The following is a 24,097-nucleotide window of genomic DNA, read 5'->3' as shown; positions in this document are numbered from 1 at the left end:
ATCTGTTGCGAAAGACACCTTACGCAGTGCTTGCATCTTCCACACAGAGCTGAATCTCAAACACAAAGGACCCTGAGTTGACAACCCTTGTTTAGAACCATTTGGGTCGTAGTCAATAGGGCAAACCGTAGCAAACCGGAAAATGAAAACAAGCAGATCTTATTGGGCAAGTTCAGATAGTCTCCCATGCTTGATTCTGTTTTGTGCCTAGTGAATACGACCCTGGTACACCTTTTTCTTTTTGGGGAACCTTTCTTTGGGGGGCTGGATGTAAATGATTTGAGCTGACACATCAGCTTCGCAGTTCAATTGACAGAAAGTAGGCTAGTCCATTATCACCCCTATAAAAGACACACTTCTGTTTAGAGTAGTAAACTTTTATGCTGAAACATGGAATGCTTTTGTAAACCAACACTGTTTTGGTGGGGGTGAGTCGAGCAGTGTTAACACATAGATACTGTGCGTAAGTTTTGGATAGAAAAGTTTTTTTAAATGTGTGATAAACATATATCTTATCACCAACAAAGACATTTTGTGTGTGTGTGTGTGTGTGTGTGTGTGTGTGTGTGTGTGTGTGTGTGTGTGTGAGTGACCAAATAAAAATTCTCGCTCACGTTCAGGGGCTCCGAGTGTTTTTACGGTCACAAAACAAAGTGTGTGTGAGAAAATGGGCACCGTCACATATTGTAAGAAGTTAAAATACTGTGTGTGTGAGAGTTTGACACATGGGCACTTTAAAAAAAAAAAACATCATCTGTCTTCTGTGTTAAGAGACATTATCTTTCAATAAAAGGCATCTACACTAAACAAAAACTCAAACATCCATTTATCAAATAAATTCTCATCAAGAAGAAATTCACCAAAAATTCTCAAGTACCTTAAGTAAGAATTTAACACCAAGTTTTAATCGTTCTCTTTTTTTTTAAAGTAGGAAAAAACAAATTCAGTCTATATACTCCCCAAGATGACACAATGACAATCTATTATCTGATGTGTCCAAAAAAAGCTAATAATCCATAAAGGAATTCTGACAATACAGTGACTTCAGAAAGTATTCACACCCCTTGACTTTTCCCACATTTTGTTTTGTTACAGCTTGAATTTCAAAATGGATTAAATATAGATTCTCTTGGTCCATGGCCTACCCACAATACCCCATAATGTCAAAGTGGACGTGGACGTAATTCAAAATTGACAAATTAATAAAAAAATATATAAATCTGAGTATTCAACCCTTTTGTTATGGCAAGCATAAATAAGTTCATAAAATAAGTTGCATGGACTCGCTCAGTGTGCAAAAGTGTTTAACATGAATTTTGAATGACTCTCTCTGTACCCCACACATACAATGTAAGGTCCCTCAATTGAGCAGTGAAGTATAAACACAGATTCAGCACAAAGACCAGGGAGATTTTCCAATGCCTTGCAAAGAAGGGCACCTATTGGTAGATGGGGCAAAAAAAACAGACATTGAATATTATTTTGAGCATGGTGAAGTTATTAATTACACATTGTATGGTATATCAATACACCCAGACACCACAACTCAGTTGCCGGAGAGGAAGGAAACCGCTCAGGGATTTCCCCATGAGGCCAATGGTGACTTTAAAACAGTTAAATTTTAATGGTTGTGATAGGAGAAAACTGTAGTTAGGCAACAATACTAACCTACTAATTGAAAGAGTGAAAAGGAAGCCTGTACAGAAAAATTATATTCCAAAACCTGCATAATGTTTGCAACAAGGCACTAAATGAATACTGAAAAAAAATTGGCAAAGCAAATCATTAAGGACAGGGGTTTTTCAGGATAAAAAAAGACAAAATGGTGTTAAACACAGGCTAAATCCTAGAGGGTAAACTGGTTCAGTCTGCTTTCCACCAGACACTGGCCGATGAATTCACCTTTCAACCTCACACACAAGGCCAAATCTACACTGGAGTTGCTTACCAAGAAGAGAGTGAATGTTTCGGAGTGGCCGAGTAATAGTTTTACTTAAATCTACTTGAAAATCTATGGTAAGACCTGAAAATGGTTGTCTAGCAATGATCAACAACCAATTCGATAGAGCTTGAAGAATTTTAAAAAGAACAAATTGTCAAATTTGCATGCTTCAGTTAAGCTGGCACCTAGCCAAACTCGGCTAGCCTGGTTAAATGACCTTCCTTTGAAAAAAGAAGAGGAAATAGTACGGTTGGACCATTTTGAGACGCCGTAGCCAGTATACACTTCCTCAGTAAGAATTAATCTAACTCAAGAAATCTGTCATTCATTTTGATGAAGATTTATCTTAGTCGGGGCAATTTTACATTAAGTTGTTTCGTGCAGTATTTGTCAATTAAAACATTTGCATGAAAACGAGTAGTCTCTTGTTGCATGACAAAGACTTTATTAAAGAATCCCTAATGTTGACCAATCACCCAAAAAATCAGCACAGAAGTCCAAACGAATAAAAACGTCACAAAATTTCGTCATAATATATTCAAACTCCACCGAACTGTTTCACGAAAGACTCACAGCTGTAATCGCTGCCAAAGGTGCTTCTACAAAGTATTGAATCGGGTGTGAATACTTACTTAAATTATGTATTTTTGTATTTAGTTTGTCAATAATTTGTGCCAACATTTCTGAAACCATGTTTTTCACAGTCATCTTATGGTACATTGTGTGTAGATGAGTGAGGGAAAAAAATCTAGTCATCCATTATGAATTCAGACTAACAGAATGTGGAATAAGTCAAGGGGTATGAGAACTTTCTGAAGGCACTGTACATGTAAATAAGTAGGAATTACATCACCACTCGTAATGACATTTATTTTTTCGAAAGGTTGTGTTGATCGAGCAAACAGTTTTTTTTAATCCTCTTTAAAAACTTGAAACACTTAGACCCTAGCAGATGACACTACAACATAATCTACAAAATAACCCCTTAGTTAACCTAAACTTCTATAGATTCAATGGTATAAAATATAGGTAATCTAAGTGTGCATTTAAACCACAGATTGTCTATTTGTGAATCGGTTCTAAAAAGTTCATGTAGGTAGTCATAGCAAATCTACCTTTTAATTGTGCCGTAAGTATTTTTTGGAATAAAGATTAAAGCTAAATAGGTAAATAAACGGTTATATTTTCATTAATGAAAACCAAGTCACCAACAGCCTTAGCGAGAAAATTGAAAATCTTTACAATGCCTTCTTGAATATTAAATGTGAAAAGCCATAACAACGCACTGAGGGGAATTCTGGTTGATAATCAGACTTGTTTTGAAAATTGTTTTGCTAGTCAAGTGGTCTTAGTGTGCAGCCGAAATTGCACCCTATTCCCTACATAGTGCACTACACTTTTGACTAGAGCCCTGGCGGCAAATAAAAATCAGTGCACTAAATAGGGAATAGGGTGTCATTTCAGACACAACCTTATAGTATGTTGTTTCAGAAGCCAGCATATTGCTAAATGGCACAAAGTAGCACTGTGCCGTGCTAGTCCCTGTATTAAAACTTTCAAGTGAACTTTAGACCGAGAGAAGAGGTTAAAAGAAACAACATAAAAACAAGCAAATTACAAAATTAAAAAAGAATAAACTATCCCACAGGCTTTTAAAACAATGTTTTTTTTCTGCATTTGCTAAATAGTCTCTTAAATGAAATAAGCGCAGGTAAGATTTCACATTGATTTTGCTTGTCCTCCCTCCCTTCCCTCCCATTACATTTATACAGAAAAACTAGAGAAAAATGAAGTTGCATGCAAAAGAAATTGGACTTATCCAAAATGGCATCCTATTCCCTATATAGTGCAGCACCTAGCACTGATCAAAAAGGCTTTGGTCAGAAGTAGTGCACTATACAGGGTGCCATTTTGGATACATCCAATCAGGTTGAGCTATGGTCAAATTTCATATGTCAAAGGTCAGTGGCGGGGTGTGGTCAGGTAGCCTATTGGTCAGGCGAGCTTTAGCGAGACATCAGAGACAACAATGGTGGGAGGATGATGAGGAGTAGCCGGGAGGAAGAGGAGGAGTTTTGGGTTGGCTTTCAACACCATGAGGACATGCTAGGCTAACGATGAGCAAACAGGCATGGAGATTTTTTCTAAAAAAGGGAAGAAAAAACACGAAAGGAGAGAGGTAGAGAGAGCGAGAGAGAGAGAGAGAGAGAGAGAGAGAGAGAGAGAGAGAGAGAGAGAGACAGAGAGGGAGAAAGAAGTTAGCCACAGCACAATAACCTTTCAAACATGAGGCCCCAACAACAACGACAAACAATGCCAACCACCACATATAACATAATGACAGTTGGGGATGTTTCCCCACACACACACACAAAACAATACAGTTTGATACAGGAAATGACATCATCAGATTAGGAAATGACATCACTAGACGTATGTTAGACGTATGTTAGACATGCACATACACTTGGCACTCAAAGTGATCCATCTCTAACCAGTCAGTCCCTTCAGGAGAGACATGGATGGATGGAATGATTGGAAGAAGTTAATTATGAAAAGAAGTGAGCAGAGGAAGCCCCAGCAGCTTGACATTGCTTGGTTTTAAGAAAGAAAAAGAATGAATGATGGAAGCAGAGAGAAAAAGTGAAAGAGCTTCACATATTAAGAGGTAACAGATCAATGCAACAGACTGAAGCCCAAGAGCTCTGATAGTCTGACAGGATGAGGCGTGTGTCTGATCCTTAGTCAACCCGTCTATTTTAAACCTAGTAAGTAGATATAATGAAATGGTACAGAAATAATCAGATCTGGTGTTCCCTCTTATATATCACAACACAAAATACCATTTTGAACACTGGCTCTAGTGATAGCTATAAATAATCATATAAATTAACACACTTTATACAACTCTTAAAAATTACATGATGAAACTGTAAAAGGAATGGATGCAGGAATAATAGACATGTAAAGAACATAACCGGTTTAAGATAACAAGACCCCAGTGGAGTGAGTCTGAATGACACCCACAATAGTAGTACGGCGCCCCTGGGGCCAATTAGGGTTAAGCGCCTTGCTCACGGGCACATCGGCAGATTTGTGACATTGTCGGCTTGGGTATTCGAACCAGCGACCTTTCGGTTACTGGCCCAACGCTCTAACCTCTAGGCTACCTGCCACCCTATTAATTAAGTCTCTGCTGTGGTGATCAGATGGCCTTGGCTTTAGTCGTGGGTTGGGTCGACTTAGACTTACCCGTGTAATGCTAACATAGAGCCTGGGGAAAATGGCCCCTGCCCTGGGTAAGATCAGTAGGGTTTGCTGTCGTTCTTAGAGCGCTTCAGCTGCACCTTGAGCCTCTTCATGCCGATCTGAAAGCCGTTCATGGCCTGGATGGCGGCCTGTGCCGACACTGGATTGTCGTAGCTGACAAACCCTGAGGAATGGAGGAAGGAAATTAGGGCTAGTGACATACCAAACTCAAACCAATGAGGCAAAAAAACAAGTCTTCAGAGATTTCCATGACATACCAGGGGGCTGTGATCAATGAGTTCAACAGATAACAGTCCTAAATAACCCTAATCTTTTCCAGAAATACGGACATCAAATCGGAATGGTATAATTGGTTTGACAACCAACAACGCATATTTAATAAAGAAAATCAAGCGATGACTGTTTATCAAAATGTACAGTGCACCCAGAAAGTATTCAGACCCCTTGCCTTTTCCACATTTTGTTAAGCTAAGCCTTATTCTAAAATCGATTAAATAGTATTTTTTCCTCATCAATACCCCATAATAACAAAGAGAAAAACAGGTTTAGAAATGATTGCAAATGTATTAAAAAAATATATTATTTACATAACTATTCAGACCCTTTGCTATGAGACTCGAAATGGAGCTCCGATGTATCCTGTTTCCATTGATCTTCCTTGAGATGTTTCTACCAAGCCATGAGGTCGAAATAATTGTCCGTAGAGCTCCGAGACAGGATTGTGTCGAGGCACAGATTTGGGGAAGGGTACCCAAAACAAATTTGCAGCATTGAATGTCTCCAAGAAGACAGTGGCCTCTATCATTCTTAAATGGAACAAGATTGGAACCACCAAGACTCTTCCTAGAGTTGGCCACCCGGCCAAACTGAGCAATCAGGGGAGAAGGGCCTTGGTCAGGGAGGTGACCAAGAACCCGATGGTCACTCTGACAGAGCTCCAGAGGTCCTCTGTGGGGATGGGAGAACCTTCCAGAAGGACAACCATCTCTGCAGCACTCCACCAATCAGGCTTATATGGTAGAGTGGCCAGACTGAAGTCACAACTCAGTAAAAGGCACATGACAGTCCGCTTGGAGTTTGCCAAAAGGCACCTAAAGACTCTGACCATGAGAAACAAGATTCTCTGGTCTGATGAACCCAAGATGGAACTCTCCTGCTCCAGAGAGCTCAGGACCTCAGAATGTGGCTAAGGTTCACCTGCCAACAGGACAAAGACCCTAAGCACACAGCCAAGTCAACACAGGAGTGGCTCCGGGACTCTGAATGTCCTTGAGTGGCCCAGACAGTGTCCAATCTAACATCTCTGGAGAGACCTGAAAATAGCTGTGCAGGGACACTCCCGATCCAACCTGACAGAGCTTGAGAGGATCTGCAGAGAAGAATGGGAGAAACTCCCCAAATACAGGTGTGCCAAGCTTGTAGCGTCATACCCAAGAAGACTCGAGGATGTAAAAAAAAATGCCACTGCCAAACGTCCTTCAAAAAAGTACTGAGTAAAAGTTCTGAATACTTACGTAAATGTAATTACATTTTTTATGTTTGACATTTTATTACAAATTAGCAAAAATGTCTAAAAACCAGTTTTGCTTTGTCATTATGAGATATTGTGTGTAGATTGATGAGGGGAAAAACGATTTAATACATTTTAGAATAAGGCTGTAATGTAACGAAATGTGGAAAAAGTCAAGGGGTCTGAATACTTTTCAAATGCACTGTAGCTGGTTAATGATCCTGCTTTCTACCCCAGCGGCCATTGAGCCAGTTAGTTCTCATGTTTGGAGGCAGCAGACTACATACCGAAGCACTTGCTCAGATTGGTCTGTTTGTCGATGAAGACTTTGGCAGAGATGACACTTCCAAAAGGCATGAACATCTGCAGGACATCCTGGTCTCCAAACTCCTGGGGCAGGTGGTAAATGAACAGGTTGGCTCCCTCAGGACCTGAGGGAGAGAAAGCAGAAAGAGCAAGAGGGGAGAGGATCGCAGGGGAGGAGAGAGAGGGGTGGAGAGGAGAAAAGGAGAGGTAGAGAGGAGACAGATCAACAGATCAAGAAACATAATCATGTGGCATGACGCACAGCTGTGGCCAGCAGACTGACCTGGGTTCAAAATTGTATTTGAAATCTTTCCAATACTCAATCTGTGCTTGATTGAGCTCGCCTGGAACCAATGGAATAGCCCCAAGAGCACCAAAGCCTTCCAATCTGGCACTTGAGGGCCCTGAAGTTCCCCTTAGGTGCAGATCTAGGATCAGCTTATCTCCTCCCACAATCCTAACCACTGCGAAACTGACCCAAGATCAGCTTCCAGGCCAGGGCAACTCATCTTATTCCCACTAGTGGCAAGCTCAAGCAAATGCTGAAAGAATTTGAAAGAAAACCAATACTACCTGACCACACATTGTGGTTAGTGTGTGGACTGAGACTCACCCTCCCTCTGGCTCCCAGCTGAAGGAGCAATGAAGGAGAGGATGGAGTTTTAGATTTGTTTTTTTGAGAAAGAGAGATACTGGTACTAAGTAAACATATGACACTGCGCCCTATGGTTAGTCGATTCTTTTCTTTCAATGTCATACATCGTTTACTTGCAAAGCCCATTTGGGCTTTACAAGAAACTAGTTGAGACACACATGGCCAAAACATTGATATTTACATGCCATTCTTGGTAATTTAGCAGACTTACAGTCAATGCATTCCACTTAAGGTAGCTAGATAAGGCAACTATATATCACAATCAATGTAAGTTAACAAGACAACATTTGCAGCCTAACTGGTGTGTGGACTGAGACTCACCCTCCTTCTGGCTCCCGCCGGCTGCTCCCTGCAGTAGGGACTGGCTGTAGAGGGAAGGAAGGGCGGAGGCAGTGTACTGCTGCATCCCTGAATAGGCCTGAGTCAGTGCGTCCATGGAACTCGCCCCCGAGCCGTTCGCCATCGAGGCCCCCAGTCCTCCGTTCATAGCCGCCATTCCTAACACAGTAGACGTAAAGATATCATTTATTTTGACAATTCAAAAATACAGATTACATCCATGCAACTGGATACAACAGCCAGAAGAAAGGCCTCGACACCTAAAGTTCTCTCTACCATACAGACTGGCATACACTTGGGATTAAAATGACACGAGTCTAGTCCTATACTAAATAGCTATTTCAATGGATATTCTCCCAAGCATTCTTTTCAGTCCAAACCAGGCAATGTGTGCGTAAAACCAGCCCTTACTCCAACATTTGACAATCATGAACGTGAACAACCATACAGGTAAAGAAGCCTGAACATCAACAGAACACAGCGGCTTTATCAACACAATTAATTAAGGTATGATTTGAATGGCCGAAAACAAAAAAGGTTGAAGAAAAGGTAGTGAAGTCATTGTTTTTAGTGCAGTACTCACGGTTGGAGTACTCACCGCTGACACCCCCAGTGAGGGCGTTGAGGTTGTTGAGACCCATGGAGGTCCCTGTCAGGCCCCCGCCGAGGCCCTGGGTCAGGCCCAGAGAGGCCAGGGTGTTCATGGCTGCACCAGCGCTGGAGCCTGCCGTCTGGCCTGCTGCTGGCGAGGAGAGGGGTCAGAGGTTACTATTAGGTGTCGTTTAAGCATAGCAAAGATGTGTTATAGTGGAGTAGATAGAGCAGGCCAAGCAATTGAATACGAAGCAGGTGCACTCGTAGGCGTCTTTCTTTGGGGACACAGAATCTTAATCCTGGACTAAAAAGCAAGTTCAATGGGGAATCTCCACCAAAAAGTTTTTAGTTCAGGACTATGTTAAATCTGTGTCGTAAGATTAAGCGCCGTAGATTTTTTTGTGAGCAGTACATTTTTTATAGAGCGAAAAATGAAGGGAGAAACTAACATTGGCCTCAGACTGCTAGATTACCTGGACTATAGAGAGAAACTGGGCTATAGTTACCTGAGTTATAGAGATTACCTAGAGCTCCGTTGGCTGACAGGGCATTGGAGCCGCCGCCTGAGTTCTGGGCTACAGAGGCAGCAGCAGCTAACGTTGCCAGGTTCTGCAGCTGCAGCTGGTTCACACCTGGAAGAGGTGAGTGAGAGAGAGGTTGTTTTATTTCAACTTTATTTATTCAAGTATGTCAATTAAGAGCAGATGCTTATTTGCAATGACAACCAAGAGGGGGAAATGGAGCTGCATTAGCTGTTCTTATGGGAGACCAGAAGAGCGGAATCATTCGCATACAGAAAGAAATGGCAAAAACAAGAAGACTTCATAGCATTGACATATAACAGGAAAAGAAGTGGCCCTGGCACCCTGCCTTGAGGCACTGCACCGGTTCTTGATTTTCACCCCTATAAATTTGTCCCCAGCAGACTTGTATCTCCTAGAATAGCTACTCTGATTAATGTTCCAATCTTATTCAACGGTAATGCGATTTTAGTGGTTGTGAAACTATGTGGGAGTAAAGCATCGTGACAGAAGGTTATTTACATGAACAGTTGTATGTTTATCAGAGTGGGTTCGAGTTGTGGAGGACGGGAACAGGGACAGGAAAAAAAATGAGTGACTCACCTCCTAGCCTCTGCATGCCACCAAAATTACTCTGGTTACTGGTCGATGTCGCCTGTTGGAGCAACTGTAAAAGAAAGAGAGAGTTCTAGAACAGAGTAAAGTAGACTTGTGCTCATTCCCAATCATTTTTGTCTTTCCTTGATTCCCCACGTCCTCTCTAGTCTTTTTCAAAACTCATTGAAGGTCCGCGGGTAGGGCCCTTCTCAAATGCGTTTTGAGAAAAGGGCGAGGAACTTCTCCTCCAATGTAGAGACAGAGAGGAGGTGACAAGGACCTGAGGAAAACTAATTGAGAAAGAGTACGACTTCTCAGAATGTCATGCTTTCCCAACAATGATAAACATGCATGTAGCCTATATTTATGAATATGTATGTCAATGGTTTCAATTTACTGCCAGGTACTGTACTGTGAGGCCTCCAAGCCCTGCCAGGTTACTGTGGCGTACTATGGTGTATTAAGGTGTACTTACTGCCAAGTACTGTGGGGTGAGGCCTCCCAGCCCTGCCAGGTTTCCCCAGGTGGAGGCGCTGTTGAGCTGCTGCATCTGTTGGGCCATCTGCTGCTGCAGGCGCCGCTGCTCTTTGTCCCTCTGAGTGTCCGCAAACTTACACACCATGGGAGAGGAGCAGCCCTGTAGTAGTGGGGGAGGGGGAGGAGCAAGTTCACACACACACACACACACTATCAGAAACACAGACACTATCACAACAGTCAAATCTGCAGGGCCATTTTTCAGGAAGAACTATCGTGGAGGGTATACTATGCCCTGTGGTAATCTGGGGAATGTATTTCTTTAAGTGTTGCATTCAAAATAGGAAATAAACTAATTAGAACATTGTCATGCACGACTAAGCCAGGCTACATTCCACAGACAGAACCAGGAAGGGATCATGTTTAGACAGAAACAAGACAGCCAGTTACACTTTATAACACTGGAGGGTATGGCTCAAAAGGAGGATTGGGGCGGGGTCGGTTGGGAGGGACTGAGGCTGAGGAGAGTCAACACAAAATACACACACACAAAGGCAGATGGGAGGGACATAACAGAAACATATAAACAGAGACAGTCAAACAAGGAAGGACGTGAATGCCAAGTCAAGACATAACGAGATAAGACATTTAGCTACAAAACACATACATAGGATAGCGCTGTAACAAACAGACAAGCCAGATATTGACATATCACTGGACAGACCAGACATAGACATGTGGTATCAATGTTGTGAATTAGAGAGAGCCAGACAAAGGGACCAGGCTTGACAGGGAATTACTTTCTACACTAGTAGCACCTCCCATAGCATCAGGGGGATACAGTAAAGACTAATACACTAGTAGCACCTCCCATAGCATCAGGGGGATACAGTAAAGACTAATACACTAGTAGCACCTCCCATAGCATCAGGGGGATACAGTAAAGACTAATAAACTAGTAGCACCTCCCATAGCATCAGGGGGATACAGTAAAGACTAATACACTAGTAGCACCTCCCATAGCATCAGGGGGATACAGTAAAGACTAATACAATAGTAGCACCTCCCATAACATCAGGGGGATACAGTAAAGACTAATACACTAGTAGCAACTCCCATAGCATCAGCGGGATACAGTAAAGACTAATACACTAGTAGCACCTCCCAAAGCATCAGGGGGATACAGTAAAGACTAATACACTAGTAGCACCTCCCATAACATCAGGGGGATACAGTAAAGACTAATACACTAGTAGCACCTCCCATAACATCAGGGGGATACAGTAAAGACTAATACACTAGTAGCACCTCCCATAACATCAGGGGGATACAGTAAAGACTAATACACTAGTAGCACCTCCCATAGCATCAGGGGGATACAGTAAAGACTAATACACTAGTAGCACCTCCCATAGCATCAGGGGGATACAGTAAAGACTAATACACTAGTAGCACCTCCCATAGCATCAGGGGGATACAGTAAAGACTAATACACTAGTAGCACCTCCCATAACATCAGGGGGATACAGTAAAGACTAATACAATAGTAGCACCTCCCATAGCATCAGGGGGATACAGTAAAGACTAATACAATAGTAGCACCTCCCATAGCATCAGGGGGATACAGTACTGACTGTAAAGGGTGTAGTAGGGTTGCAAAATTCCCAGAAACTTTCCCCAAATCTCCAGAAATCGCCTAGTTCTAAATTCCGAGGTCCAGAGCTGAGCTAGTTTTATTCTGTGGTTCCTAATTAGGGATCGGTTGGCTGCTTCCCTAGGGAGCCTCTGACCTGTTAGCAGTCACATCACTCTTGCTCCAGTTCCTGAGCACTGAACTGATTCAACGGGAATACCAGCCCAGTTTTGAAGGGGCTTAGTGGGACAGTTACTCTTATACAGTACACGCATGCCTACAGTGCATCTTAGTTGACACCTAAACGATTGTGGAGAACCTAGGTTCCCTGATCTACAACGTTTTGAAAGGACCCACTAAGACAGTTGCTCTAATACTGTAGCCTTTATCTCGGTTTAGTTCAAGTCCATTCAGTATAATGTGCATCGTAATGATTTACTATGCAGGTTAAGCATGGGTAAATAAACACTTTGTAATGCAAGAGGTTATACAGTGGCTCTAATATAGGACTATATCTCAGTTAATGTATATTGAATATAGTAGTCTCTATGCTTTACTATGTAGGCTAAACAACATGGGTAAATACTTTGTAATGCAAGGTTTAACACATTGCCGGGCGCGTTGCAATTGGCACGTCACAAATAAATAAAATGGTATAAATAAATTAGTGTTATATTATTGATTCATTCGGCTTCTGCTAAAATATAGATTCAAAAATATGTTTCTCTCCATGTGTGCCCTCTTAAAGCTCCAATATGTAACTTCTTGGGCGACCCAACTAAATTCACATAGAAATGTGAGTTCTAGATCTGTCAATCATTGAAAGCAAGTCTTAGAAGCGGTATATCTGTTGTATGTGAGCTAATTCTATGCTTCCCATTACAAATATTTATATAACAACCACCATACAAAAGTAAACTTGGGAGTCACGCGATGAGAAGTTGTGTGGTCCTTCCTCTGCGACTCGTCGGGAAAGCATGCAGTTTATTAGGCTACAGATGAAATAAGTTATGTTGAACTTCACAGGCTGGTGAAAGTGCAATGGGATTATCTTAATGCTCCTCTCCAATAAATATTGAGGGTCTTACACTGGCGACATGATGATCTTGGCTGCCGTTTAACAAATTAAAAATAAATCTTGCTCTTTTGGCCATAATAATCTCATCATGTAGGCTATACCCACGAGCTGGCTTGAGCGCACTTGCCAATAACAGAATGGGAATACTGCTATATAACAATAATTATTTTGTGAGAAAACCATCGGGAGAGTTAAAAATGTGCTGGGAACCAATTTATTAAGTACATCTTTTATTCGGTTCATGGGAATTTAACTGCAAAATCTATTTGTATGTACCTTTTATCTCAACAACAAAATGAGATGAAAACACATCTCAGGTGGGAAAATCGTTCTCGTTCTGTGCGTGACGTCCTGCAAGACAGGAATGTCAGTGTTCTGCCATGGCCAGCGAAGATCCCGGATCTCAAACCCATTGAGCACGTCTGGGACCTGTTGGATCGGAGGGTGAGAGCTAGGGCCATTCCCCCCCAGAAATGTCCGGGAACTTGCAGGTGCCTTGGTGGAAGAGTGGCTTTAACATCTCACAGCAAAATAACTGGTAAATCTGGTGCAGTCCATGAAGAGGAGATGCACTGCAGTACTTAATGCAGCTGGTGGCCACACCAGATACTGACTGTTACTTTTGATTTTTTTTCAGGGACACATTATTCCAGGTCTGTTGGTCACATGTCTGTGGAACTTGTTCAGTTTGTCTCAGTTGTTGAATCTTATGTTTATACAAATATTTACACATGTTAAGTTTGCTGAAAATAAACACATTTGACAGTGAGATACGTTTTGTTATTTTGCTGAATATATATATATTAAAACACGTATTTTTTTTAAAAACATACGTTTATGCAACATTAACCTATTAAAAACAATTCTGTAGCAATGAGGTTTGTGCAGTATGCTATAGGCGCAATACCTTATCAATGCATATTGGCTATGCTTGAATTGCCCTGCCAATGTTGTTCTTCTCAGACTATTTAGAATGTACATTTCACAATGTTAGGTATATGACCATACTGGAAATAGATGATTTGTTATATGACTTGTGAGGCACAGCCAAGTGAGCGTAACAATTTGCTTATATATTTTACTGGACTGATGGCATGCATCTGGTGGTCAGTCTGCGGGGAGGGAGGTAACAGCAGTGAGGCTGCCTCTCAGACTCACAGTCCCTTCCTCTCTTCTTCCCTTCGCTGAGAAAAGGGGAGATACGTTTTTTAAGTCGCACTGTATTATTTCTGCCTTAAGCACCAATTCATGTTGTTACTCCTGTGACCAAAGAAAGTGTCATATTCCTCTATTTTAAAAAAGACAAGCTGCTAATAATAACATTGCAAGCTTATCAGAACACTTTGCTATACTCCATTGCAGTTGCAGTACAGGTTGTAGCGTGAGTGAAAGTAGGGAGAACGCACATTTTATAGCTTATAAAACTGTTGAACAAAGTGTTGACAGTGCTGAATAACAACTTAAACATGAACTTACAGAAAATAACTGCTGTTTTTGAGTATTTGTTGAGTCTCTTGTCACTGCATCGCAGAGCTTGAGGCGTCACTACAGCCCGGGTTCAATTCCCAGGATGTGTCACAGCTGGCCATGACCGGAAGACCCATGAGGCAGCGCACAATTGGCCCAGTGCTAGCTATCTGGGTTAGGGGAGGGTTTGGCCTGCCGGGATGTCCTTGTCCCATCGCGCTCTAGCGACTCCTTGTGGCGGGCTAGGCGCCTGCAAGCTGATATCTTTTGCCAGTTTTAAGGCGTTTCCTCCGACACATTGGTGCGGCCGGCTTCCGGGTTAAGCAAGCAATGTGTCAAGAAGAAGTGCGGCTTGGCAGGGTTGTGTTTCGGAGGACGCATGGCTCTCCCGAGTCCGTACAGGAGTTGCATCAATGGGACAAGACTAACTACCAAATTGGGGGGAAAAAGGGGTAAAAGTACAATTAAAAATAAATAAAACCTGCGGTGCGCTCGAGGCTTCGTTTTACGGCAATGGCTCGAGGAAACTGGCGCAAACTGTGTAGACACGGTGAGCTGATCTATCTGATTGGCCAGCGGTAGGCCTATAAATGCACTTGATTTGCTCTGTAGACCTGCCGGGTAGGCCGAGTTCTACTTTCAGACATATGAAATGGTTCAAAATGGAAACACTTTGCCTTCCCGGCGCTAGGGCAGCCCGAATCAAGTGCACCTACCACCAAAAGCGTGAAAATAAATAAATAAATTAACGCATGGCTTTATAGTTTTTTTTATACAGATATGTAAATAAATGGGCTTAACATCTTGTATTATTTTCCCTTCCGTACAGACTAATTAGCATATGAGTATATAATTTGCATAAAGTAGTATAACAAGTTTATTCTAATTTCATAAATTGTTACAAACTCCCAGTTAGGCATTAAGCATAAAAATGTGTTAATAATAGGACCAGCCTACTTTAAATTATTGGGCTGAAATTACTGTAATTATGTTTTCCGTAGTGCCTAATTTGCATTGCAGTCCTATCCTTATAAAATGAGATGCTTCTCTATAACATGGAATACAAAGTATAACACCAGAACTACAGTTTCATTTTGTCTTCCAACACCCTAGTAATATTGACCAAGTATGCTTTGCGTTGGTGTATGACTAATGTTCTGTGATATGACGTCTGCTTCCCAAATGGCACCTTGTTCTTTTTATAGTCCAAAGTCCAAAGTAGTGCACTATAAAGGGAATAAAGTGTGATTTGGGACAACCTATAAAATCAACCAACATGTGTTCCCTTGTGAGATACAATTCTCAATTCGCACTTAAACCACAAGAAGGCAGCAGACTGCATAGAGGGAGAGGGGAGAGATGAGAAATAGGTGCTAAGGGGTACAGTACCTCCATAGTCTGAGAGTGATGCATGGTTTTGATTGCATTCGCGGCCTGAGCCCTGGTAGAAAATGTGATAAACGCACAGCCTGTAAGGGAGGGGAGAGGGAACAAGAGGAGGAGGAAGGGAGGGACAGACAAGAGGAGGGAGGGTAGGAGGGAGGGACAAAGAAGAAACAAAACAAGACAAAAGGTTTTGGGACACGTCGTTATGAAATCCCAAATAACACATTACAGTAACATAGAATGAACGGCACTCCAAGCACACAGAAGAACAACCGCTCTCACTGGTTAGCACATGGAAGTAACATAACAATACAGTCACAACAACAACCACATGAGCACAGTAACATAACATTGATTGACGTATTGTACCACATTCAAGAGAAGCTGTGGATGGATTGGGCTAGTTGGGGATGTGATTACTGGGTGGATGAGACAGTAATTGAGATAACTACAGAAAACACACACTCCTCTCACACCACACACACACTAAATGGCTATTATGGCAATTTTCTAGTAAAAAGAGAAATATTCATTTTAAAATGACAGAGCAACACATGCTACAACTATGATGACAGAGACTACTGGGTGAACCACTGCACTGTCAGTTGAGCTCTGCATATTCTTCTATTACTTAGGGATGGGCATTTTGACTGTTCGAGTACACGCATGATTTCTTTCTGTACTTGAGTACACTAATATATATTTTTTTTAACACTGGAAAGAAATGAGCGCATTTATCTATACGCTTATGTAAAAAGTGTGTGACAATGCCTAATTTATAACCATTACAGAGAACAAACCATAATTGTCCCTTATAAATACACTATATATGGAAAGTATGTGGACACCCCTTCAAATGATTTGATTCAGCTATTTCAGCCACCCGTTGCTGAAAGTTGTATAAAATAGAGTACACAGCCATGCAATCTCCATAGACAAACATTGGCCGTAGAATGGCCTTACTGAATAGATCAGTGACTTTCAACACGGCATGGTCATAGGATGCCACCTTTCCAACAAGTCAGTTTGTTAAACGTTTTACCCTGCTAGAGCTGGCCCGGTCAACTGTAAGTGCTGTTATTGTGAAGTGGAAATGTCTAGGAGCAACAGCGGTTCAGCCGCGAAGTGGTAGGCCACACAAGCTCACAGAACGGGAATTCCGAGTGCTGAAATGCGGAGCGTGTAAAAATCTGACCTCGGTTGCAACACCCACCACGAGTTCCAAACTGCTTCTGAAAGCAACTTCAGCTGTTCGTCGGGAGCTTCATGAAATGGGTTTCAATGGCCAACCAGCCGCACACAAGCCTAAAATCCCCATGTGCAATGCCAAGCGTCGGTTGGAGAGGTTTAAAGCTTGCCGCCATTGGACTCTGGAGCAGGGGAATGAGTTCACTGGAGTGATGAATCACGCTTCACCATCTGGCAGTCCGACAGACTAGATCAGTATGATCAGTATGGAAGAACTTGACTGGCCTGCACAGAGCCCTGACCTCAACCCCATCGAACACCTTTGGGATGAATTGTAACGCAGATTGCAAACTAGGCCTATTCACCCAACATCATTGCCCGACCTCACTAATGCTCGTGGCTGAATGGAAGCAAGTCCCCGCAGCAAATGTTTCAACATCTAGTGGAAAGCCTTCCCAGAAGAGTGGAGACTGTTATAGCAGCAAAGGGGGTACCCACTCCATATTAATGCCCATAATTTAGAATGAGATGTTTGACGAGCAGGTGTCCACATACCTTTGATCATGTAGTGTATATTCAGTCAATAAAAAGCAAGTGACATTTCAGGCGAATTTATTGAAATCATAATATCAACTGGTTATATATTACACAATCTCCAAAAAGGCAGTAACCTTAGCAGTGGTGCGAGCTTGTATAAGCTTATGGCTGTGTAATGGCATAGCCTTGCTTTGTTCATTTAGCAGACAAGACACTTATTTCCAGAGCCCTTACCACAGTCAAGTCACCTATTTTATAGTAAAAAAAAATGTAATAACAGACTAAAAACATTTTTTTCCAAATGGAAAAAGTTGTAATAGTGAAATGGGGCTCAATTTGGCGAGTTGAAAGACCATTTTGTTCAGGGTTAAAAAACAAAAATGGTCTTCTTTTCGATATACAGATGTTCAATTTAGTTTATTCTGCCTGTTCTTTGGAAATGTCTAAATGGATTAACAATTACATGGTGCATGGTGATGAATTACGGCCATGACATCGGTTTGGTGAGAAGGCCGAGCCTTAATGATTCTGATGAAAATATGCTCTCTGTCTTTATCAAACTAATGCCTTTTGTGTATTCACAGTGTGGAACCTGTCTATGTTTAGAGGGGTTATAGCCTGGGCCAGGGTTATTCAACGCTTACCCTACGAGGTCTGGAGCCCGCTGGTTTTCTGTTCTACCTGAATTAAATTGCACCCACCTGGTGTTACAGGTCTAAAAATCCTTCCCTGATTAGAGCGGAACAATGAAAAAAACCCACAGTGGAACCTGGCATCGAGATCCAGTGTGGAGTTTGAGAGGCCTAGGCTAACCATCTAAATGGCACAAGCAGTTCGCAAAGTAGCCTAAGTGGAAAATAGACAGGACACAATTTTTCCTAAACAGCAGCAACGGTTGTTGGAACACATTTTCCTACTTCAATCTACCAGTCCATTTGAATTTGTGATAAAACTGTCGTCATTTGGTAAGAAATGTAGCTTTTGTATCCCATCAGTTAGATCCGTTTTATAGGCATTTACTTCTGTAGGCCTAACAGGAGCTTGTGAGCGCGCTCAGCATGTGTATGTGTAGGGAGCGGTCGGAACGCAATTGAGTGAATGAGACACGGGGAAAGGACATTTAGGGAGAAGAACTGTGTGATCCTTAAGGCTTGGTTTCTTTTTTTGTTGTGCCCTGCAAATGCACATGTTCAAAATGGAACACTTTCGAGTCAAAGCAAATTAACGTTGTCTTTAAGTAAACATAAAAAATAAAAAATTTGTGACAAAATTTCACTTGTACGAGCTGCGACAAAGCACATCCACCAAATAGTTTTACAGTATTCCCCCCCCCCGGTTAAAGATCGAGCTTCGTACTCGATAACTCATGCCCGCCCATACTTTTATTGCATTTGTCAGTCTCACTTGCTTTTATGAGGTCTTATGCGGCACAGATAGAAGTTGAGGCAGGCAGAGGTGGAGCAGTGGAATAATTCCATCCTTTGTGGAGCACGGTGGGGGCGGTGCAGTACTGATTGTGCGTGTCCTGTGTTGCCTGCCAGCTGAGGCCAGCCTAGAACACCAGCAGCCATGGGGTTGCCATGGCGATGGCTGGGACTATTGTTACAGGCGGAGTTGAGAGCTGCGAGTGTTGATGCACCCCCTCCCTCTGCTGCAGAGATGTAGGAGGTGGTGAGTGTGTCACGGGGAGAATCATATCAGGTGGATTGGGGGGGGGCAAGAGAGAACGAAGAGGGGGCGAACTTTGGGTGAATAGGATATGACTATCGGGGCAGGGTGGGAAGGGAGGAAATAAACGATTTGGGAGCAGTGTAGTAAGGCAGGCACTAGGCAAGTCTGTGTTCTTTTATCGGCGGGTGTAGTCGAGGACTACTCTAGTGGTGAATTTCAAATCAAACGCGAGCTCCTATTCCCTACCCACTACTGTGATCTGAGAAGATTGGATAGGTGGAAGCAATATAGCGACATTTAAAGAGGAAGCCACTACCATAAATACCATATATCTAGGCCTCCCGAGTGGCGCAGCTGTCTATGGCGCGGCGCACAATTGGCCCAGTGTCATCCGGGTTAGGGAAGGGTTTTGGCCATGGGGGCTTTACTTGGCTCATCGTGCTCTAGCGACTCCTTGTGACGGACCGTGTGCCTGCAGGCTCAGTGTTTCCTCCGACACATTGGTGCAGCTGGCTTCCGGGTTAAGCGGGTGGGTGTTAAGGAGAGCGTTTTGCCCGGTCATGTTGTTTGCCCGGTCGTGACTCGACCGTCGCCTCCCGAGCCCGTTGGGTAGTTGCAGCAATGACACAAGATCGAAATTGGGGAGATGAAGAGGTTAAAATACTAAAAATATCTATCTTAACAAATTTCATCATATATAGAGGATGGCCTAGGGTGCGTTTTATCTAAAAATGACTTTCAGTACATTTGACATACATTTCTGGTATGTGCATTATGATCCCTGTAGGAATTGAACCCAAGAAGACCTTTGCTTTGGTTCCTAGTGCCACGCCCTTACAAACCGATTCACTAACATAGGACCACTTTGTATAACGGGAGCGTGGAGCGGAGTGACACGGCGTTACCCACAACCCACCTCTGCTCAGACCGTCAGGTCCTCTGAGAATTCGGCATTCCTCTATCTGTCCGAAAGCAGAGAACATCATTCGGACCTCGTTCTCGCCGTATTTCTTTGTCACCATTCCAATGAAAAGCTTTCGGTCTTCCACCGCTGAAATGGAGAAAGAGAGGAAAGAATGAGTGACAGCAAAACAGCGAAAGCAAAATGGGCTATGCAACCTTCCACCTCTCTTTTTGCTAGTTCAGTCTCTCCTTGCAACCCTCTCACTCAATGTGTCAGCTCACCCTTTTTCGTTCTCTAAATCTCTATCTTACTGCTTCATCTCTCCCTCCTCCCCAATCTCTTTTTCTTCAGACGGATGACTGCTTTATCTTCCCCTTATCCTCCCACAAGATCCCTCTGTACCCGCCTTCCTCTCACCCCACCCCCCCCCTTCATAAAGCTCCTTTAAATCCTAGTAACCCCTGAAATACTCCCAAGAAATACTGAATTTACAGCACAGAGCACCATTTCGGCAGTCTCGTCCCAGATCTGTTTGTTCCATAACAGCCAACTTCTATGGTCGTTGTCATGCCTTTGCAGCACATACCGACGAGTACCATTTGGGCCACCGTGTGGGAACTAAAATGTAGAGACAGTCTCCTTTTTATTTCCTTTCCCAATCTTATTTCTTCTTGGTGCAATTTCCTCACGTCCTCAGGGACTTCATGGTAGCTGTGTTCTGTTCTCAGGTTGTGACCCAAATGGCACCCGATATAGCCCACTACTTTTGACTACAGCCCTGGTCAGAATTCGTGCACGATATAAGGTGCTATTTGGGACGCAACCCTTCCCTGTAACCGGCCAGTCGCTATGTTTTGTTTATACACATTTTAGCCTGTGTCACATCGTATCTGCAATGATGTCACTCACCGTTTGTTTTCTCACTGTCAGCGGGTTTCATCTGGATGGGATGATGCATCTGGAAGGAGAACACGGAAGAAACATGTTAAACATCAACATATCATCAGGCCTGTCATCACCTGGCCTGTTCATTGTCACGTTAGTTACCGCGACGATGAACAGGCCAGGTGCTTGGCTATGTTTTTTGGTTCTCTCTTGCTCCCTTGCCCTTTAGCAATGGTTTAAACATTTTGTTCACTCCTAGCCTCCTCTCCTTGACTGATCTGAAAGAACTGACAAGGTGAAAGCCACCCTAGTAATGAGCTCGACTCCATATTGTTTTCACCTGTCAAGTCTCACCTGTCAAGTTACCTTTTCCAATCAGTGCAGATGAAGGAAAGGAGGTGAGGATGGATTTTTAGACTAGAATTGCTCTCTTGCTCGTTATTACACTTCTTCCTCCACCTCATCCCCCCCCTGTCAGCATCTTTCTCATCCGCTCGCCCCCTCTCAGATTCGATTATCCCTCACACTATAGTGAGCTATAGAAAAGGATATGTCCACTAGTATTTGGGCTCAAATTCTCTCCCCTTTCTTTGGGTTGGGCCAGAGCAGTAGTCATATGATCGCAGTTATTGATTCTCCCCGTCAACATCCTTTCAGGATCTATTTAAGCCCCCCCCCCCAAGTGGACTGATCCATTGTAGAGGCTGTGGGGATGGCACAGTCCATCAGTCTAAGACATGTGCTACTGAAATTGTATATGGTTATATTATGTAAGAACCATGTTGCAACAAATGAAAAAAATGAAATATTTTTTATTAACAAATGAGCTTTCTCCCGCGCTGGATATTGGTCGCTGTCCACGGTTCTGAAACACATCAGTGCGCTGTTGAATTGGTGCCTTTTCCTAGACCATACAGCTATGTGCATAATAGAGCAAAGTTAACCCGCATATTGGTGTTGAGAACAATGTGGAAGGCAACAGCAGATTTAAGAGACGAGAATACAGCCCGTGGCTTAATTGTCTAAGAAAAGTGATCTTGGAAACCAACTTAATTACGTCTAATCAATAGTCTAACTGTTAAATGTGCCTGGCTTCATAAATCATCCATTTATATCTACAGAAATAAGACAGATCCTGCTTCTGTTTGAGTGTTTAACAGCCTACTGATTCCGTGAGCGCCAAGCCTCAAGCAACAATTCCACAAATTCGGCGGCTTTTTAATATTTGCTATGGTGTAATAAAGGCCTTACTTTATGATATTTATAATAACAATAACAACAATGACCCTCCTTTTTCCTTGATCTCATTGTTAATATTGCCGTTATTATAATCATTAATAGGGTTAGTATAGCAGCCTTGTTTAACCACCATCGAGCTGTAGGTCTAAGAGCACATCCTAAATACTGTAACTTACTTACAGTAGCTTGTATGAGCATTGAAATAGGCTACGGTATCAATCTATTTATTTATTTATTTGTTCATGTCATTACACAGAATTACAAAATCATGAATGATGTGAAATGCAATCAAGCATTTGAGTGTTAAAATAAAATAAAGCGACCATTGAATAATTAGCATAAACCGTTCCATTTCGGAAATTGCATTCACGACTCCATGAGACCGTTTTTAGTCTTTGCTGTAATAAAAGCTTTTACAAAAAAACAACGTTACACTCTGGTACGCTTGTAATTGATTTAGTGTTGTTTACAATGTATTTCTGACCGTCTGGAACAATGGAATCCAACAGCACCTGTTTGGCACCGAGAACATGCACGCATCGCTTACTCCATACTTTTATTTACAGTATTTTCTACAACTAGTCATAATTATTCCACACATCCGACTTCCCCTTCACCCCCTGCGCACCCAGTATACATCCCCCCTGTTTGAATTGATTTGTCACATCCTCTGCATCCATTTTGTTGTCATGTGTTACGGTGTTCAGAGTTTGTTATAACCAATTTATTGATGTGCTGTAGGTCAGGCCCTATTGGTCACTTGCATGCGAAGCATACATGTGTCACGTATAAGAGAGCAAGCGTTGATGGGATAGGGAATGATTTTCCTAAACAAATGAGGGATTTCGCCAACGTAACTTTTCAGTCTGAAATGGCTGTAATTATGTTGCAGCTTCAGCAACACTGACAGCGCTATACACATTGTTGATGTGTGATGGTCCCTGCAGCAGGGAGGAGAGACACACAATGGGTGCTAGTCAAACAGTCACTAAGTGACTTTTGTATAATATATATTCATTTTTTTACAATGCAGCAAGTCTGAGACAGGGGCCACAATCAAATCAATTGCGGTCAGACTCCCTCTAGTCATTTGTATGTCTTAATTATTTAATCAAACAGTTAGCTTAAAACATCAGACAAGCTCAGTGCATATAGTTGATTTGATTAAAAACACATAGGACTCGATTTTGGGGGGTCAGGGAGAGCCCTAAAACACACAGTACTATACAGAGCCATGGTTGCATGGAACTCCCTTCCATCTCATATAGTGCAAATGAATAGCAAACCCGGTTGGAAAAAAATACAAAATAAAGCAACACCTCACGGCACAACACCTCTCCCTCCGTGTGACCTACTTTTTGTGTGCATGTATTGACATTTATGTCTAGCTGACAGATGCACACACAGCCACCACCCACACATGTTAATGTATGTGAATTGTAAAGTATTTTGTATGTAATGTCTTTTTCGTTATGTGTCGGACCCCAGTAAGACTAGCTGTCGCCATTGGCGTCGGCTAACGGGGATCCTAATCAAAAACAGGCACTCATATTCACACTTATTGAATCTCTCTCTCTCTCTCTCTCTCTCTCTCTCTCTCTCTCTCTCTCTCTCTCTCTCTCTCTCTCTCTCTCTCTCTCTCTCTCTCTCTCTCTCTCTCTCTCTCTCTCTCTCTCTCTCTCTCTCTCTCTCTCTCTCTCTCTCTCTCTCTCTCTCTCTCTCTCTCTCTCTCTCTCTCTCTCTCTCTCTCTCTCTCTCTCTCTCTCTCTCTCTCTCTCTCTCTCTCTCTCTCTCTCTCTCTCTCTCTCTCTCTCTCTCTCTCTCTCTCTCTCTCTCTCTCTCTCTCTCTCTCTCTCTCTCTCTCTCTCTCTCTCACTCCCCATACATCCCCCCCAAAC

General features: G+C 42.5%; 1 protein-coding gene across 11 annotated transcripts in view; it reads right to left on the bottom strand.

Moving 5' to 3' along the window:
* Positions 1-5,194: 5,194 nt before the first annotated feature.
* LOC124004649 (CUGBP Elav-like family member 2) overlaps positions 5,195-24,097 on the bottom strand; it is a 65,432-nt gene continuing 46,529 nt past the window's right edge. For 4 of the 11 annotated variants that reach the window (XM_046313319.1, XM_046313383.1, XM_046313403.1 and 1 more), the window contains exons 4-14: positions 20,985-21,033; positions 20,088-20,222; positions 15,779-15,858; positions 10,210-10,371; positions 9,741-9,804; positions 9,123-9,248; positions 8,606-8,764; positions 8,005-8,181; positions 7,642-7,659; positions 7,010-7,153; positions 5,195-5,375 (exon numbers count right to left, since the gene is read on the bottom strand). In XM_046313319.1, the coding sequence (XP_046169275.1) occupies positions 5,248-5,375; positions 7,010-7,153; positions 7,642-7,659; positions 8,005-8,181; positions 8,606-8,764; positions 9,123-9,248; positions 9,741-9,804; positions 10,210-10,371; positions 15,779-15,858; positions 20,088-20,222; positions 20,985-21,033 (1,242 nt within the window). In that variant the 3' untranslated portion in view covers positions 5,195-5,247. The remainder of the gene's footprint in view (positions 5,376-7,009; positions 7,154-7,641; positions 7,660-8,004; positions 8,182-8,605; positions 8,765-9,122; positions 9,249-9,740; positions 9,805-10,209; positions 10,372-15,778; positions 15,859-20,087; positions 20,223-20,984; positions 21,034-24,097) is intronic. The other 7 variants (XM_046313347.1, XM_046313356.1, XM_046313326.1 and 4 more) reach the window with 7 other exon arrangements.

The sequence above is a fragment of the Oncorhynchus gorbuscha genome, linkage group LG02 (genome assembly GCF_021184085.1).
Source record: "Oncorhynchus gorbuscha isolate QuinsamMale2020 ecotype Even-year linkage group LG02, OgorEven_v1.0, whole genome shotgun sequence".
Classification (NCBI taxonomy): domain Eukaryota; kingdom Metazoa; phylum Chordata; class Actinopteri; order Salmoniformes; family Salmonidae; genus Oncorhynchus; species Oncorhynchus gorbuscha.
This window is presented reverse-complemented; position numbering and strand designations above follow the sequence as displayed.